Below are 17,993 nucleotides of genomic sequence, written 5' to 3'. Positions count from 1 at the left end.
GTACACAAACATTCCGCCGCAAATCGGCAATCAAGCTTCCGGCATCACCGGTGATGCAATGAATATACCTTTTTTTTGCTTTTTTTATTTATAAATGAACCTCCGTAGGCCCGAGTGATGAATTGTACAGAGTAGATTGAGTCGCGCTAATCCTCGGTGACCGAACACGTGACCGACCACGGAAACGGACGCCTCGGCATCGGCGACGAGCACCAGTCATCTCGAGATACAGAAATCCACCTCGCAATAAACGACCATCTTCGTCTCGGGCAAAGATCCAGTATCGGTTCAGCGGCAACGCTAGCACCGAAACAGACAGTCTGATCTTCGCCGCTGTCAATCTGACATCGACTACCTGGCGTGATCGCGAATGCTTCATACGTCCCTGAAAACACTTATAGGAACAAATCGGCGTTATATCCATCGCTGTCGAAAGAAACAGTGTGGGTTTTATCAACTGCGCGACGTTGATTGACAGACTTCACGGTCGCATTCCCGCCATACCCCTCCTGTCCGCGGCCTCCTCGGCTTCTGATTTGCCCGACCTTCCTGCCGACTCGGCGAGGCATAGCTTGTTTTTTTTGTTTAAGAACACGGGATCATAACCTCATCGTAAAGCAGTCTCAGACTTGTATCGCATCAGGCTCTCAAACTAAGAGCTTCGTTGACATTGCACCATGAGCCCCTCACTCGGCGACATGGAACCCGCCGAGGCGGAGTCCGTCTATTTCAATGAGTACCCGTCGCCAAAAGCACTCCCAAAGCACGAGGCGCTAGCCCGCGCATTCATCGACCTCCATGTTGAAGCGAACCGCCGCGTGGTGCTCGTTACCTCCGGTGGAACGACAGTGCCCCTGGAGGCGCAGACAGTTCGCTTCATCGACAACTTCTCCGCGGGTACCCGCGGAGCCACATCTGCAGAGTACTTTCTGGAGCAAGGGTACGCGGTGATCTTCTTGCACCGGCAATACAGCCTTCTGCCGTATTCGCGGCATTACAGCCATTCGACGAACTGTTTCTTGGATTTCTTGGATGAAGCTCCGCCGTCGAATGGATCGATGGACGGCTCCATCATTGTGCGCAATGAGTACCAGAACCAGATGCGCGATGTCCTGCGGAAGTACCGCTACGCCAAGAAGAACAATCTCCTGCTTCTGTTATCTTTCACCACAGTCGCCGAGTACATGTTCGAATTGCGCGCTATGGCTAAGCTGATGAACCCGCTGGGTCCTAATGCGCTTTTCTACCTTGCTGCGGCCGTGAGCGACTTCTTCATCCCGTGCAGCCGGATGGCCGAGCATAAGATTCAGTCCTCGGAGATTCCTGCCAACTTCCGAGATAACGCAGTTGATTCGGACGAGATATACACTGGCGAGAACGAAAACCAGGCCCCCAGGAATAGCAAGAAGCTGGTTATCAACCTTGATCCTGTGCCGAAATTCCTGCACCGTCTGGTTGACGGCTGGGCTCCTGATGGGAGTATGATCGTCTCCTTCAAGCTGGAGACCGATCCCACACTGCTGGTGTACAAGGCCCGCACGGCGCTACAGACCTACGCGCACCATCTCGTCATCGGTAATATGCTCTCGACCCGAAAGTGGGAGGTCGTGTTCATTACGCCAGATGAGCCTTACGAGCGATGGATCCGGGTGCCCAAGACTCGGCGCAGCAAGAGTATCTCTGGAGCAGAGGATCAAGTTGGTCTGGCTGAGATTACAAAAGGAAAAGTAGGTCAAGCCAATGAGACGTCTCAGCCTCCTTCGGATGTCATAGAGGAGGGCGTTGAGATCGAGAGTCTGATTATTCCGGAGTTGGTGAAGTTGCATGATGCGAGGATTGAGCAGAAGAGAGCAGCGCAATAAATGACATTTACCGTTAATATTGACTTCGAGAAATGAACAATTGGGTCCAAGGCCTTCGGACTGCCGGCGTCGATTTGGAGGATCTTCCATGCGCTGGTGAAATCGAGGGAGATACGGAAAATTGACGAATTTTGAATGGGATGTCGGGTATAAATGGGGGCCTGGAAAGGCAGACGAGTCTGTGGAGGAGTTTACGAACATGATTGAACGGTCGACCTGATGCCGTGGATGGCCCGATAGACCGTGAAAGCCAGTTCCTCGCAAATACAAGGGATTATTAGGGCAAGGACGTGGTTTCAAGGTTTAACCCTCATAACTTTGGAATTGACCCACCAAGATTCCATGAAGCCTCCTGGTGGGAGCACAGGTCTCGGATTGAGTTCATACATCAAGATGTGTATTTTGGTACCTGATCTCCGATCTACACAGGGCCTCTGTCTAGTACATATATCGTCTGAGTGCCATGATGGTCAAGATCTCCATTACGCAATTGTAACTCAATAGTGTAATCCTGTAAAGAAAATCCAGGGGTAAATGAATCGAGGCAGTTAAAGATCCCCACGACGATCAAGGAGCAAACGAGATCAGCCAGAACGACAAACGCAAAGGAATATTGAACTAAAGAAGAGTGAAGATAAAGCTGGGAGTCAAAGAATCCATCATCTCATCCCGTCGGATGAATATCATAGTGGAAGATGGACATTCCGCACCGGAATCTATACAAAAGCGCGTCGTACGCGTCCCGCTGTGTCAGCATCGGACGTGCGCGGCCTCGGCGATCACTGCTTTTAGCGCCGGCCTTTCCCCAGCTGCAGGAGACCTGTTCCATTCGCTGGATCTCGAGGTAGACTCCTCAATGCAGCATGGTCCCTCGAAAATTCAGTCGTCGCTTCGCTGCCATCGCTGCTGCCGTCGCGCTCTTCTTCCTATACCACGTCTTCTCCTTGCGGTCCAGCCTCCCGCAACGGCCATCTGCCCGCACCAGCACGAGCGCCGACCCCGACTCCAGCATCAAGTATGCCGGCGAGCCTTCCACAGGATGTCCATCCCTCCCAGGCATCGAGGACATTCTAGTTGTGATGAAGACAGGTGTCACCGAAGCTCGAAAGAAAGTCCCGATCCACTTCCAGACCACCCTCAAATGCATCCCGCACTACGTGATCTACTCCGACTTCGAGGAGGAGATCGAGGGCGTTAAGATCTACGATGCCCTGAGCACCATTGATTCCGAGGTCAAGATGCGTGTGCAGGACTTCGACATCTACAACCGTATCAACGGGAAAGGACGCAAGGGCCTGGAGCAGCAGGACTTTGCAGATGAGGACAACACCAGCTTCGGCAAACCGAATAACCCGGGCTGGAAGCTGGACAAATGGAAGTTCCTGCCTATGGCGCAGGAGGCGCTGAAGTACAAGCCCGACGCCAAGTGGTTTGTCTTCATGGAGGCCGACACCTATCCCTCTTGGCCGACGCTGCTGGCCTGGCTGGCCAAGTTCGACCATCGTAAGCCATTCTATCTCGGCACCGAAACCCAGATCGGAGAGACTATCTTCGCCCACGGTGGATCCGGCTTCATGCTCTCCAACCCGGCGCTCACGAAAGCCTCCGACCAGTACGACAAGCGCCGTGCCGAGCTTGACGACTATACAAATGGACACTGGGCAGGCGACTGTGTCCTAGGCAAGGTGCTCGCCGACGCAGGCGTTCACCTGCACTTTTCCTGGCCGATCCTACAAAACTCGAACCTCGGCGAACTGGACGAGTTCACAACGGAACTATACCGAGAGCCATGGTGTTATATAGCCATTGCACTACACCACCTCAACGCAGCGGAGATTGAAGATCTCTGGAAATTCGAGCAAAAACGGTGGCACGAAGTAAGCCTCCCCCACTTCCCCCCTTTATACCAAGTTACTCACCACCCCAGAAAAACAAACACATCCTCCTCCACAGCGACCTCTTCCGCGAACTCATCTACCCCGAAATCGCTACCTCCCCGACCCGCCTCAACTGGGACAATCTAGCCGGCGAAGAACAACCCTTCGCCACAAACTTCGAAGACTGCCGCGAGATCTGCGAGGCGCAGAACCACTGCGTGCAATTCAGCTTCCGCGACAACACATGTTTCACCGGCGGTAACCCCCGTCTTGGCAAACCGCACCGTGGCGCGTCGTCGGGCTGGTTGATGAGCCGGGTCCGCACGATGATGGATAAAAAGGGGCTGTGTCGGTCGCCGGAATTTGGGAATACATCTTGAGCGTTGGCATTGAAAATTTTCTTGGGTTTGAAACGCGCACGGGCATTGGGTGCGTGGTTTCTATATGCATGGCATCAGCACCGGATCTTATTTCTCGCATTGTTGTATTCTATATGTTTTTTGTTGAATTTTGGGGCATTGGTGTTGGAGTATAAACCCACTTTGAACTGGCGTCGAGTGTGGTCATCTTATGAGATCCTGGCGCCCATACAATTTATTTCCAAAGAAGTCTCAAGGGCGAAATAATTGATTGATTCAAGCAGACTGTGCGCAAGGACAAGAGAATACAATAAGAATATAACTGGGCAGTATAGACATCGCTCCACTGTTCCGCCTAAGCCTGGATACGTGGTGCTGCTCCTTATGATAACGGCGGGCTGTTGGGGTCTTCCATGCACTGATCAACGCGCATGATCTTGAACCCGGCATCTTTGACGTGCCGGATGAACTGGGGAAGATACCCGACGGTCGTGGGATTCAGGAAATGCATCACCGCGAGGTTGCCGCCCCGTGCGACGCCGCGGTAGAATGCTTCGAGTTGTTTCTCCGGGGTCGGGCTGTTGGCCCAGAGCCAGTCTTCGACGTCCACGCTCCAGTTGACAATGTACGCATTGGGGATATACTTTGCGATTTGCTGCCGCATTCGCGCGCCCACGGTTCCAAATGGCGGTCTGAAGTAGGAGGCTGTTGTCATTGTTAGAGCTGGTCATGATGTGGGTTTCAGGAAGGACTCACACTCGATGCCGAGTCGCTCCTTGAGGGTTCTTTGCGCTGGGATAATCTCATCGTCGATCTCGTCAACCGTCGGCAGTGCTTCCATTCTTGTACAGTGTCAGCAACGCAGATGAATGCACAGGTTCAGGGCTCAGCTTACTTAGGATGAGTATTAGAATGAAGAGCAACTTGATGGCCCTTCTTCAGCATCTCACGGTAGAATTGAGTGAGGTTTGTAGTCGTGTCCCTAAGCCCAGCACCCACAGCAAAGAACGTAACGTGGACATTTTCCTCATCAAGGATTCTCATCACCTCTTGTGCAAAGCGAGGCGATCCGTCATCAATACCAAATGCAAAGGAGTTGGGTCGAGAGCAACGAAGAATCAACTCGCCGGTGGGAAGCTTCTCGGGTACCCTGAAGTAGTCGTTCTCGACGTTCGGCGGCGGGATATTCGACACGATCTCAACACGATGCAGCGTGATGGGCTCATTGGTATAGAAGCCGGTGAAGGAAACAGACATAACCCGATTGTGATTGATTCGGAAATGAGACAGCGGAATAAACAACTCTGTCTTCGGCGGTGCAGCAGGAGATTGATCACCATCCTCATGGTCACCCCCATCGTGATCAGAGCGCCCGTATCCGCTTCTCATCACGTACCTCGAAGCTTGAACACTGTCCGGCACACCGGGAAACGGAGCACGGCGCGGGTTACAATCGACGTTGTGCTCGTTCAAGGAAACAGTGAACTGATCCGTGCCCACAAACTCGACGTGCAGGAACTGGTGCTGCCATGGCAGTAAGCTGAAGCACCCGTTTGTTTCGAACTGAGTATGGAAGTTCTGATCCGTATCTGTCGGGAAAAGGCGCACGGAGCCCGGCTCGTAATGCATATTTAAGTTCTCGCCGGCGCCATGCCAAAAGCCGAGGTCATTGTGGGTTGGGTTCTGGAATGTGTCAATGACGAGCGACGTCAGGGGCTCTGTATCTTCAGCGGCGTAGAGGATGTGTTGCTCTCGAGGCTGGTACCAGTGCTGGTCGCTGTAGTGTCCATGGGCGAGGCTTGTTTCTGGAAGGAACAGAACCAGGAAGACGGCACAAGACGATAGGAATAGATGGTCCTTCATGACGAAGGGTTTGTGGGTGAAAATGAATGAACGTATTTCGGAGACAAACGTGCAAGGAATGATCTGGTGATATTGGCGAGGCGAAGGCTGAACGGATGTTCGAAGTGTGAGAAAGTACGTTGTTCTACATTTGGGAAGGCGTCGCCCATCCTCTTCCAGAATTGACTACGAGCAGACGGATATTTTGAAGATATTGAATGTTGAACAAGAATGATATTGAGGACAAACACAGCTCCGATTGGCAATACATATCGACCGATCCCACCACCCCCCTAGTCACCATCTGCGAAAGCTTGGGAAACACAGCTAAAAACATAAAGCACAGCAGCCCTATAAACATAATTGAAAGTAAAGAGATCAGAAAAGGGCTTCGAGTGCCGAAGATTTACCTGCCCGCTCTCATGGGCATCCAGGTTGCATAGCGGGTTCAAGGTCGGTTTGCCTATCGAAGCATGCAGTCCGAATTTTTGTCCGGTAGGACCAAAGCCATCACCCCTTGCACCAGTAGGGCACGAAGGGTTCCCGGGAAGATTAATTCTAACTTCACCGGAGGCGCATCCGAGATCTACAGCGTAACGCCGGCGGTAGCCCAGTTGGACTCGCCGAGGCCGTTGTGACGCGAAGTGTTCTCGGGAGTAGATGGGGCTTGCTGTTCTCCGACTGAGGCAGAGCTCTGGCCCCATGGATCATGTCCGTCCTGGTTATCCTTGTCCTCATTTTCATTATCCTGATCATCATCGTCCTGATCATTCTCGACGTCGGTGTCATCATCGGCAAACACGGGGCAATTGTTTGTAGGCGTGTAGTCTTGAAGGAACTCAGGAACCTTCTGATCACATTCCAGCAAGATTTTGACTAGGTCGAAGGCGATATCCTGGTCCTTATCGCTGTAAAAGGAAGTTGCGAGCCCTTCGTTTCCGATACGTGCAGTACGGCCTAAACGAAATGGAAATTATTAGAGCCAAAACTCAAGGCAAAAGAACAAAGGCAAAGACAAAGGGGAAGCAGGGTAAAGTACCAATGCGGTGGACATATTCCGTAATACCACCATGGATGGCCTTGGGGAGATCATAATTGACGACGTGCATGATGTTTGCAATGTCCAGCCCTCGAGCGGAAAGACCAGTAGCGACCATGATCGGGCACTTGGCAGTCTTGAATGCACGGCTGTATGTTGAATCAGCAACGGGTTATAGAGTCAAGAAATGAAAGTACTCACATGGCATCTTCGCGCTCGCGCTGGGTTCGGTCTCCGTGAATGGAGGTACTGGGCAGGCCCGCATTGTAGAGATAATCATCCACATAGTCAACTTGTGCTTTGCTATTGACAAAAATCAGGGTTCGAATGGGGCACATGCTAAGAAGAAGGTCGTAAAGAGCCTTGTTCTTCATAGCGTCCTCAACGTAGATGACCTGATATTACAGTCAATGGGAGGACTCGCAGCCATCATCATAGTGTTATGAAATACCTGCTGCTCAACATTCAGGTGTGAGCTTCCCGGGCGACCAATGCGGATGCGGATGTGGTTAGTACCGAGATAATCACGGGCAAGCATTCGGCATTCCTTGTTGAAGGTGGCCGAAAACATCATGTATCGGTGGTCATCATCCTCAGTGGCATCTTCGGTATGTAAGTCAACATGGACTGCAGGCTGACGGGATTTTACTGGAACTTACCTCCACCGGACATGATCTTCTTGAAATCATCCTCCCAGTCGGCATGCAGGAGCTCGTCGGCTTCGTCAATGACCGTGAATCTTCCGGACTGTCAGTTTTTCAAAATCAAAATTGCACGTTGTTGTCCAGCTAAACATACTTGACACGGCGAAGCGACAAGACGTGGCCCTGTCCCATGAAATCAATAATGCGACCAGGGGTCCCGATGAGGATGTCACAGCCCCTTTGAAGCTCCTCGCGCTGTAGTCGAGAGGGAACGCCGCCATAGGCAACATAGGGACGCAGCATTGAGCGGTAGCATAGACGACGGGCATCATCGAAGATTTGGGTAGCCAGCTCTCGTGTAGGGCACACGACGAGCACCAGAGGCTCGGCTCGAACCCCGTCAGTCTTTGGATTAAAGTCACCCCCGACGACATTGGGACGCGGGGCAGCCAGTTTCTTAGCCTTCCCCATCAGCTTTGACAGAATCGGAATAAGATATGCCCCAGTTTTTCCAGAGCCTGTTGTCGTTAGCGACAAGTCCATGGTAAGTGATCGGGTACTTACCAGTTTGAGAGATAGCAATCAGGTCCTTGTCCATGAGCATGGCAGGGATGGCGTACATCTGAATGGCGGTAGGCGCAGCATACAGACATAGAGAAATATTCTCTTTCACGATAGGGTGTAAGCCAGCATCCTCCCACTATAAATCGTTAAGCCGCGGACGTCAGAGCCATTTCTACGCGAGGAAAGGATTTTGGGACTGACATTGGCGATAGGGAACACACGCTCCTCGCTCTCAGTTCGAACGTCGATCTTGTTTAGGCTGGGCATCGATACTGGTTAGATGAGGAATAGAAAGGCAGGGTAGATCATGGCACATACCGATCGAGCTTCAAGCCGGCATGGGTCATATTCTCAACGTTGAAAAGCTGCTTCTCGAGCTCTTCGTTCTTCGGGCCCACGTCTCCATACTCATCACTCCACTCATACCGTTTGGCGCTGCCAGCCCACTCGGTGAATTCCGTGCTGTTGTAGTCCGCGTAGGTGAACGGAACACGCTCAGACCAACCCTTTGCGGCAACATCGTTCGTCGAATCATCGGAAGGACCGCTAGGCTGGACATTTTCAGTGGGAGGTTGATCGGAATCAGCGACGTCGGCAGCACTGGCCACGTCCTCGTGAACAGAGTCGGCACGCTCGAAAGGATCCCAATCCGCCATCCTGTTTGGGGTGACGGAGGATGATGAGAAGCGGTGTTTTGGTACCGAAAATCCCCAGTCAGGAATTCAGAGACAGGAAGAAATTGGTGAACTGCTTCACAAGCAGCTTACGGGATTGAAGAAGCTCGAAAGTAGACCTAGACCGAGATGGTCCAACAAAACAAGAGGCTTGGTAGGATGAAAGGGAGGGAAGAAAGACGGAGATGAGGAGGGAAGAGTCGATTAACGCGTCCACAAGCTCACACGTCCGCACGCCTACACGCTACACGTCCAGCAAACACGTTCGGGAAGTAGAATTGCCTGATTCGGAAGGTGCCAGGAAGAAGGTGCCAACATGGCACGTGTCTGCTCTTTGTCGTTGCATGTGCCCGATTTCCGTATTTGCTTGTGCAGACTACTAGTTCTGCCTGCTCTGCAGTTGGTTGGTATCAGGTGCACATACGGATCACTACTCGCATGCCTGTTCACCTACCAGGGAGAACCTGGGAATCTCCGGGCTTTGAACGAACGTGGTAATACTATCGAAAATTGGGATACAAATTTGAGTCATGCTATTGCGCTTCCGGAGGCGTGTATCCCTTCGAGTAGCTTAGTATTCATCTGATACACGTGGACCGTTGTGATCTGAATACATACTTCTATATTGGGACTAGTAAAGCCGGAAGTTTAAACCAACTGCTGTATATATACGGGCGAGACACTGAATAATCATGAAACTCTGGCCTGCAGCATTATCGGAGAGTTATGGAAAGATTTATACCTGCGTTGACCGGGTTCCCCAAGATCCCGCAGTGATATCTCCCCCTGGGAGGTACCTAATGGCTGGCTAGCCTCAAGCAAAGATCCCCGATATATTCCTACCTACATAGACGATGCAATAGATATTCAAATTTTTAGATATACATATCTCGTCTGAGGACCACCCTTCTTATAGGCATTTGTCTTTCTGTTCCAAGCACTCGATATGAGTCGACCAGATATAATTGACGAATACATACCCATGGGCCTAGTCAGGTACAGGCGCATTGGGTCATAGTTTTGATATCGATTGCAGGTTGCCGTAATTGACGAATAAAAAGTGAATCAAGATACTACGTGGAGCGGACGGTTACATCCCAGGGACCTCGGAAGCAGAAGGTTGTCCTCGGCAGGGATTTGGTTGAGTGGATCCCGATTTAACAGCTCGGGTAGAAGGAAAAGTACGCCGTAAGCCTGGGCACGCCGAACATCTCCAGGAGCTTCCGGCTCCCATCTCCTGTTCTCCTGCTCTGCTCTACCACATCAATTTACCCACCATGGCTCCCGCCTCCGATCGCACGGAGTCTGACCCTCGCCGCAAGCGTCCCGGTCGCGTGCCCAGGGTGGAGGAGGCCATCTCCAACCCCGGCGCCGTGAAGATCAATGTCACGGGCGCGTTCATCGTCGACGACGACGACCGCTCCCGAAGCCCCGTCGAGGCCGATGGCGTGCACTACGAAAACAAGGATATCCGGCTTCCTCACCATACGGGTGTCGTGAGCCACGTCGCTGTCGATGTGAGTCCTTGATTTTACTTGCCCCGCAATGCGACCGACACCCCGCAATCAGCAAAAATTTCGTGGACGGCGCGACTGACCACAATTGCTATCTAGATTGGCGGATCGCTTGCGAAGCTCGTTTACTTTACTCGGGAGCTCGACGCGGAGGACAATGGCGGTCGCTTAAACTTTATCAACTTCGAAACCCACCGGATCGATATCTGCATCAACTTCATCCGCCAGCTCAAGGAGGAGCACGAACAGCGCAATGGCAGATCGCGCGATGAGCTGTGCGTTGTTGCAACTGGAGGTGGTGCGTTCAAGTTCTACGATAAGCTCAAGGAGGCGCTGGACGTCAACATTCTGCGGGAGGAGGAGATGGAATGCCTGATCATCGGTAGGTCCCCGGCTCACCGAAATTGGATGTTGGGACGCCCCCTAACCACTCTCCCCACCAGGCCTGGACTTTTTCATCACCGAAATTCCCAACGAAGTGTTCACCTACAGCGATGCCGATACCGAACCGATGCAGTTTGCTGAAGCCCGGCCGGACGTCTATCCGTATCTTCTGGTCAACATAGGGTCCGGCGTGTCCATGATCAAGGTGTCCGGCCCCAGACAGTACCAGCGTGTCGGGGGTACACATCTCGGCGGCGGAACTTTCTGGGGTCTGATGTCCCTCCTGACGGGTTCCCGCACCTTTGACGACATGCTGGCCATGGCGGATCGCGGCGACAACAGCGGCGTGGACATGCTGGTGGGCGATATCTACGGGATGGACTACACCAAGATTGGACTTAAGAGCACAGCCATTGCCAGCACATTCGGCAAGGTCTTTCGCTTGAAGAATGCTGCCGAGCGGGGTGCCGAGGACGGCGAGGGCCTGTATCACGACGATGACCCGGAGCAGACCAACGGCGGTGTCAATTTCAAACACGAAGACATGAGCCGAAGCCTCCTTTATGCTATCAGGTATGTTTTATCATTCCCCAGCTTGAGGAACAACATACTAATATACACCAGTAACAACATTGGCCAGATCGCTTATCTCCAGTCGGAGAAGCATGAGGTCAAGCACATTTACTTCGGCGGCTCCTTCATTCGCGGTCACCGCCAGACCATGAACACCCTCTCCTACGCCATTCGCTTCTGGTCCAAGGGTGAGAAGCAAGCATACTTCTTGCGACACGAGGGCTACCTGGGTGCGGTCGGCGCTTTCATCCGACGACAGCCACAGAACTGGGGTCGCAGGAACAGCATCGACGACATGGTGGCACCGCAGGCGGTCCGTAACCTCGTCCAAAACAATGTTCTCAACCAGACACAGAACAGCCAGGCCAGCTCATCATAGCGGACAAGCGCGGCCCTTCTATATCTTCACCCACTTCTGAAGCACTGATACCCCCTTCTATACTTCATCAACCTTCCACCATCCGTTGGTCTCTCCGGACTTGAAAATAGCACGCCTCTTTTGGTCTGATAGACGTGCTAAATGCATCTGCATGGCGTTCGTTACTCCAACCGCCCTTGAAATTATATTTCTTCCATTCCAACTCCATTGCCCGTCCGGGGGATCCTTTACACACTGAAATCCGACGATATACGCTTGGATCTCCCGTCGCTACACACCCTGTTTATCCCGAAGAGATGTCAGCCGGATAGAATGACAACAGGATACGTATTTTATTTCAGCGGATCGCTATGTATTAATTAGAACACAATACACAACGCTTACGGGTCTCCCGTTTACTCCAAGGTTTAATTTGAGGTTAACACGGAATATTAAATGCCTGTGTAATCAAAGTAATTCGCGAGCTAGACAGTCAACTACCTTCCGAGGTTGAAGTATAACTAACTAAATCAATCCGTGGCTGATCGGGAAGACGCCGGAGACCTGGATATCACGTGATATATCCTCGCCCACGTGGGATTGCGCGTCCTGCATCGCGAACCATCTTGACAAAGTCAAGTCGCTCTTTTCCCAACGCCATGGTCCGATACTAGTCGTGTCAGCTCGATGACTCCTCCACCCTCATCGCTGTTCCCATTGTCCCCACCCATTGCCGTCGACACGCATCCCTATCGAGCCCCGGGGTCCAACGCTCCTGAGCAGGAGCGCATCCCTGACCCCAATCGCCTCGCGCCGGAGGATGCATACTTTGCGCCGTCACTATCAAGGATACGCTCGGCACCTGCAAACTATGACGAGCGTTTGCGCTCCTTGAGTAGCGATGGCACTGTCTCTACGTTACGGCCTCCGCGTGGGGTGCTTGGCGAAGATCCTAGTCGGAAGGATGTGAGGAAATTGGGTGCCGGTAGCCGTCGGAGACGGAAGGGTGCTTGGAAGAAGCTTCTATGGGTGAAGCAATCCTGTATGTCTGGATGCTGTGGCTTTTAGGAAGTTGTGCTGACGGAGCGGGACAGATCCGGACAACTACACCGATACCGAGACCTTTCTTGATCACCTTCAACGAAACCCGAGAGTACGACCATATGACTTCTGGCCGTTAGTTGCAGACTCTACCGTCATTGTGCAGCATGTCTGCTCGGTTGTGATATTCGTTTGCTGCTTTGTCGGCATCGTTCAAGACCGCGTGAACCCAGTCTCGATTGTTTGCTGGGGAAGTGTTGGAACTGCTGTGGGTTGGATTCTTTGGGACAATTGGATCTGGATTGAGCAGACAGAGCTTTCTCACGGCGTGGATGGTGCTATCGGCGACGATGGCTCTAGTTCAAGCTCCTTGGCTAGCGCTGCCAACCCATCGAGCAAGGACACCGAGCCCAATGGCACGAAAGAGCATCTGATCCATGGACTTGGCTTGAACATGTCAGGCAACGAGTCCAAAGAACATTTTCCCCACCGAAGTCCAGAGTTGAATGGCATGCTGGACCCTTCTTCCCACTTTGGAGCTTCGACTACAGCATCCAGTGCAGTGGCTGGCAATGACGAATCGCGGGACATTGACCGTTCTTCATTGTTCTCTTCCCGCAACCGCCAGCGACTATCGACGGTCAAGTCAGCCTTTTTGATCTACTTTTCCCTGCTGGGACTCAGCCCAATTCTGAAATCATTAACCAAGTCTACCGCCAGTGACTCCATCTGGGCGTTGAGTTGCTGGCTCTTAATCATGAACGTATTCTCCTTTGACTACGGAAGCGGTGAAGGCGCAGGCGCCACCAAATTCCCAGCTTCTCTTTCGACCAACGCGGCTGTGATGGCCTCAACGGTGCTCGCATCCCGTTTACCAACGACCACCCACGTGTTCAGTCTGATGTTGTTCGCCATGGAAGTATTTGGACTGTTCCCTATCTTCCGTCGCCAATTGCGGCAGAAGTCATGGACCGGTCATGTTGTCCTTTCCCTCGCCCTGGTTATCATTGCTGGAGGCGCAGTTGGCATGACTCTAAGTGGTGGATGGGCGTCGGCCATCATTGGGTCCGTTCTTGGCAGTATTCTGACTGCACTGACGATGGGTGGCTGCAGCTGGTGGCTGATCAGCCTGCAAAAGTATAAGAATGTGGTCATCGGTCCTTGGGATCCCGCCCGTCCCATCATTCGGCGGCACTGGAATTAATACCATCGTTCGGTGCTGCGGACATTTGCACCAGTGTGTCATGGATCCGGCGTTTTCTGGACCTTTTTATACCCCTAGATCACCGTATTTACGTTTACAGAATCTCATATACTGGATAGTATCGCGTGCGATCACCTCGTAGTAAAACCCCCTGCCTACGACTCTTGGTATACGGGTGAGACCCAAAGTCTTTAGAGATAACTCAATTTCCGAGCTACAACCACTGCTATTGGTTCGATTTGCGGACAGTCCGGTCCGCAAAGGAATGCAACCAAGATTGGGATGAATGCACAGCAGATGGAGCATTCCTCGCAAACTGAGATCTACGGTGCCTTTCTCTGACCGCCACACCGTCTCAGCCCTCCAATTCGCCGCTCGATTTCACATGGACTTTGAAGAATCGGATATACCTATAGCGCTTCGCGCTAAGAGTGCTTATTTGCTCAGCCCTAGTGATCCCTGAAGTCCTCGGCCGCCCCACCTGGTTTGCCCGGCATTCCAACACCCTTCTTCAGTATGAACTCCCCTTTCCCCAGCATCGCTGGGTAATTGCCTCACTGAGTTCTCCACTCGTGTACAGGGATGAACTACGTGGCCCAAAGTTCGCGCTCATCGACGGCATATTATTCCGCGTATGGAAGTCCGGAGGCATGTCCCCTTGGGCGTTTGAGGAAAATATTCGGACGGTGATCATTCTGAGCATGTTTTGCAGTATAAAATCGTGCTCTTCTTCGGCATCTGCGCGCGTGTTGAGTTTTTCTTCTTCCTCCGTCCATTTCCCTTGGTGATTCTGCAGCTAAGCTGCCTTTGTCCGTTTTTTCTGCTTCGGAGTTTTCCTTTCTTACATTTACATCTATTTCTGCATACATCTTTTTATTTTTCCCTCTCGGAATTCCAGCGTGATCTCATTTCACCATGTTGAAACAACTTGCCCTCGGCCTGTTGGCTGCCCAAACCGCTGCTAGCCTGCGGTTTGCCATGTACATTGACGAGTAAGTCGGTTTGATGGCTATCCTCTTACGCTATCTCTAATACATGATACAGATACCACACGACCGATCTTCCTAGCACACCCCAAACAGCTGAAATCGATTATGCTATCATGGCCTTTGCGCCGACGACGCTGTTCAACTCGGACTCGCCGCCCTCGTTCAAGCCCTTCGAGGCCGTGGACACCATGCGGCAGCGTTTCGCTCCGGGCACCAAGGTGATGATTGCCATTGGTGGATGGGGCGACACTGCAGGCTTCTCCGCGGGGGCCAAGGACGATGCCAGCCGGGCACGCTTCGCGAAGAACGTCGCCTCCATGCTGGACGACAACGGGTTCGACGGTGTCGGTATGGAGAGACTTTAAAATAAGCACATGATATACGAGACTAACCACCCACTAGACATCGACTGGGAGTATCCCGGCGGCAATGGCCAAGACTACAAGCAAATCCCCAACGCTGACAAGGTCTCCGAAATTGAGACCTACCCCAAGTTCCTCGCCGCTGTGCGTCAAGCAATCGGCAACAAGACCCTTTCGATTGCCGTCCCCGGCCGCAAGCAGGACATGATTGCCTGGAACAAGGATACGGGCCCCGAGATCTTCAAGTCCGTGGACATGGTCAACGTCATGAGCTACGACCTGATGAACCGCCGTGACAACGTTACCGCCTTCGCTAGCAGTGTTCAGGGTTCTCTGGCTGTTATCCAGGATTACCTTGACTTTGGCGCTGATCCCGAGCTTCTCAACCTTGGGTTTGCCTACTACGCCAAGTGGTTCACCACTGACCCGAACTCGGACTGCGATGTGCACCCTATCGGCTGCAAGGTCGTTCAGCTGGAGAACCCCGACGGCAGTGACAATGGCAAGTCCGGTGCCTTTACTTTCGAGAAGAGCAATATGGCCCCTCCCCCGCCTAATCTGACGACTTCCTACAACGGCAAGTGTGGTTATACTGAGGCTACCAAGTGCCCCGATGGCACGTGCTGCTCCGCCTACGGAAACTGGTACGTTCCATCTACTTCATCTGCACCCAAAGAACCAAACTGACTATTACCAGTGGTACTGCCGATGACTTCTGCATGGCTGGCTGCCTTTCGGACTACGGAACCTGCAAGGGCATCTCAATCACCGACTCATGGCGCCGCGCAGAGAAGTACGGCAAGACCGACGAGAAAGAGGGCGGCCAGTACTACTGGGACAAGGATACCAACCTTTTCTGGACCTGGGATACCCCTGCCCTCATCGCTGAGAAGTTCAAGGATATCGTTGAGGCTAAGAACATCGGTGGTGTTATGGCTTGGAGCCTGGGTGAGGATACTTACAAGTTTGCTCACCTTGATGCTATGCAGGATGGTGTCCGATCTGCTACTACGAAGGGAGATACCAATGGTATTCAGAAGCCTGCCATTGCGGAGATGAAGAAGGCTGTTCAGAAGGAGGGTATGAAAAAGGCTGTTCAGAAGGGGGGTATGAAAAACGCTGTTCAGAAGGGGGGTATGAAAAAGGCGATTAAGGGTGCTAAGACGATGGCCAAGATGGGTGCTCACCAGCAAGGCTGAATTGGTTCATATTGGATTGGGAGATTGTTTGTTGGGGTTGTCCGTGATTTGTTTCTGTAGTGTCTTTTACCAATGAGGTATCATGCTGCACTGGTGTCATAATCTTAATATCCGATGATTGCTATCCTTCATTTCCATTTTGAACCCCGAGTCTCAAATCCAGGGAAGTCGATTCGTAGCGTAGCTTAGTACAGTGAGACATCTAAATTGACGGGGGCCAAGAAACTACATCATAAAAGCTCATGGAGCCTATTCTCGCAAAATTCAATTGAACTAATGGGTATCAACAAACACAAAATAAAAACGTATCATGAGGAACCCCCGAGCAGAAACTCAAGACCTCGCCCGCCGAGTCCACCAATTCTCGCTCTTCACCTGCATCTCTCTTTGTTGATTACTCCACGCCCGAAGCTGTCTTTCCGGACCCACGAGACGCACGGGATCACGCCCCCGGCGCGGATATCGTTCACGGATACAAGACTTGATCGCGAGCTCGAGGAGCTCAAGAATGAAATAGGCGATTGGGGCTAGAACGAATAATCCCAAGGCGACGGACTCGGGTCCATGGTTATCGATGATCTCGAAAAAGTCTGCGGGGTTGAGATACGTGATGATGCCGTTGGATGTCCAGGTTTGTTTGGTGGGTGGCTTTGCAACTTCAGGATTGTCGGTTGGGATTAATTTGCCCACGAATGACCCGTAGGGAGTCGAGTGTGAATCGCGCTGATCTTGTGGTATCTTGGCATCGGCTGTTTCGCCGGTATTTGAACCGGTGGCTTCTGATGCAGACCGAAGGCGAGCAATGTACTCCTGGAATGTCGGTCGCGGGACATGCGACTGCCCGGCGCGAAGCTTTTGTATCCGAGATATCTCACTTCGCTCAGAGACGATAGTCGGTGTATCACCAGTGAACAAGACTCGAATTGGGAATCCGAGAGCCACCGTCGCGCACAGCAACACGGAGACGCAGCGAGAGACCTTCATGGTGGCAAGCCCCCCAGGGAAAGGGGGTCGGAGATGGAATTAACATGAGATCAGGGTTAAAATCGGGGTCAAGGCCGATATAAATGCTTGTAAATGCGCCGAGATGAAATGGACGTTGAATACCAGCAGCTACGGCATGTGGCCCACTCGGCTCTGTGATTGGTTGCACGGGGCTTGCGATCGCTACTTCTTTTCGCGTCTGATTCGACCCGAAGATGCGTTCTGCGGCCACTTTATAAGCCCGTGCCTTCTATGGCGTTTTACCGGTGCTTTTATTTGCCGGATGAGCTATGGTGGATCGGGGTCTGGCTGGTCGTTCATGGGTCCTTTCTGCAGGACGTGCCCGGCGGGGGTGTCCGGTGGGACGGTCTATACAACTACCTAGGAAGTGCTATGGAGATGGCAAAAATATTAGACGATAAGAGACTCCATAGATATCGGCTTGACTACTTGGTCATGGGAAAATTCATGAAACGGTAGAATTTCATTGTTGGTTCCTCTCTAAGAGAAGGTAAACATCGACG

The 17,993-nt window shown here is 52.2% G+C and overlaps 8 protein-coding genes across 8 annotated transcripts; 5 read left to right on the top strand and 3 right to left on the bottom strand.

Annotated features, from left to right (window-relative positions):
- Window positions 1-677: 677 nt before the first annotated feature.
- On the top strand, window positions 678-1,862 carry N7498_007278 (phosphopantothenate--cysteine ligase CAB2; the record flags this gene model as incomplete). Its single annotated transcript, XM_058454340.1, has 1 exon — window positions 678-1,862. One exon carries the CDS (start codon window positions 678-680, stop codon window positions 1,860-1,862), a length of 1,185 nt encoding a protein of 394 aa, XP_058306589.1.
- An 863-nt stretch (window positions 1,863-2,725) lies between these two features.
- Window positions 2,726-4,119, top strand: N7498_007277 (glycosyltransferase family 31 protein; the record flags this gene model as incomplete). Its single annotated transcript, XM_058454339.1, has 2 exons — window positions 2,726-3,739; window positions 3,790-4,119. 2 exons carry the CDS (start codon window positions 2,726-2,728, stop codon window positions 4,117-4,119), a joined length of 1,344 nt encoding a protein of 447 aa, XP_058306588.1.
- A 361-nt stretch (window positions 4,120-4,480) lies between these two features.
- N7498_007276 (polysaccharide deacetylase family protein) lies at window positions 4,481-5,961 on the bottom strand (the record flags this gene model as incomplete). The annotated part of the gene is made up of 3 exons (XM_058454338.1): window positions 4,481-4,803; window positions 4,855-4,940; window positions 4,994-5,961. 3 exons carry the CDS (start codon window positions 5,959-5,961, stop codon window positions 4,481-4,483), a joined length of 1,377 nt encoding a protein of 458 aa, XP_058306587.1.
- Window positions 5,962-6,526: 565 nt separating this feature from the next.
- N7498_007275 (DEAD/DEAH box helicase) lies at window positions 6,527-8,843 on the bottom strand (the record flags this gene model as incomplete). The annotated part of the gene is made up of 9 exons (XM_058454337.1): window positions 6,527-6,897; window positions 6,980-7,128; window positions 7,181-7,374; window positions 7,431-7,582; window positions 7,639-7,718; window positions 7,778-8,141; window positions 8,188-8,323; window positions 8,389-8,446; window positions 8,506-8,843. 9 exons carry the CDS (start codon window positions 8,841-8,843, stop codon window positions 6,527-6,529), a joined length of 1,842 nt encoding a protein of 613 aa, XP_058306586.1.
- Window positions 8,844-10,138: 1,295 nt separating this feature from the next.
- Window positions 10,139-11,886, top strand: N7498_007274 (pantothenate kinase; the record flags this gene model as incomplete). The annotated part of the gene is made up of 4 exons (XM_058454336.1): window positions 10,139-10,378; window positions 10,475-10,757; window positions 10,819-11,332; window positions 11,384-11,886. 4 exons carry the CDS (start codon window positions 10,139-10,141, stop codon window positions 11,709-11,711), a joined length of 1,365 nt encoding a protein of 454 aa, XP_058306585.1. The 3' UTR covers window positions 11,712-11,886.
- A 491-nt stretch (window positions 11,887-12,377) lies between these two features.
- Window positions 12,378-13,935, top strand: pigc (phosphatidylinositol N-acetylglucosaminyltransferase; the record flags this gene model as incomplete). The annotated part of the gene is made up of 2 exons (XM_058454335.1): window positions 12,378-12,732; window positions 12,785-13,935. 2 exons carry the CDS (start codon window positions 12,378-12,380, stop codon window positions 13,933-13,935), a joined length of 1,506 nt encoding a protein of 501 aa, XP_058306584.1.
- A 915-nt stretch (window positions 13,936-14,850) lies between these two features.
- On the top strand, window positions 14,851-16,485 carry N7498_007272 (uncharacterized protein; the record flags this gene model as incomplete). The annotated part of the gene is made up of 4 exons (XM_058454334.1): window positions 14,851-14,927; window positions 14,980-15,272; window positions 15,327-15,930; window positions 15,984-16,485. The coding sequence occupies 4 exons, from the start codon at window positions 14,851-14,853 to the stop codon at window positions 16,483-16,485; spliced, it is 1,476 nt and encodes a 491-aa protein (XP_058306583.1).
- Window positions 16,486-16,818: 333 nt separating this feature from the next.
- On the bottom strand, window positions 16,819-17,469 carry N7498_007271 (uncharacterized protein; the record flags this gene model as incomplete). Its single annotated transcript, XM_058454333.1, has 1 exon — window positions 16,819-17,469. One exon carries the CDS (start codon window positions 17,467-17,469, stop codon window positions 16,819-16,821), a length of 651 nt encoding a protein of 216 aa, XP_058306582.1.
- Between the last annotated feature and the right edge of the window lie 524 nt (window positions 17,470-17,993).

This window comes from Penicillium cinerascens (genome assembly GCF_028974065.1).
Source record: "Penicillium cinerascens strain IBT 15544 chromosome Unknown contig_9_segment0_segment0, whole genome shotgun sequence".
Lineage (NCBI taxonomy): Eukaryota > Fungi > Ascomycota > Eurotiomycetes > Eurotiales > Aspergillaceae > Penicillium > Penicillium cinerascens.
The sequence above is the reverse complement of the archived record's forward strand: the minus strand, read 5'-3'. Positions and strand labels throughout refer to the sequence as shown.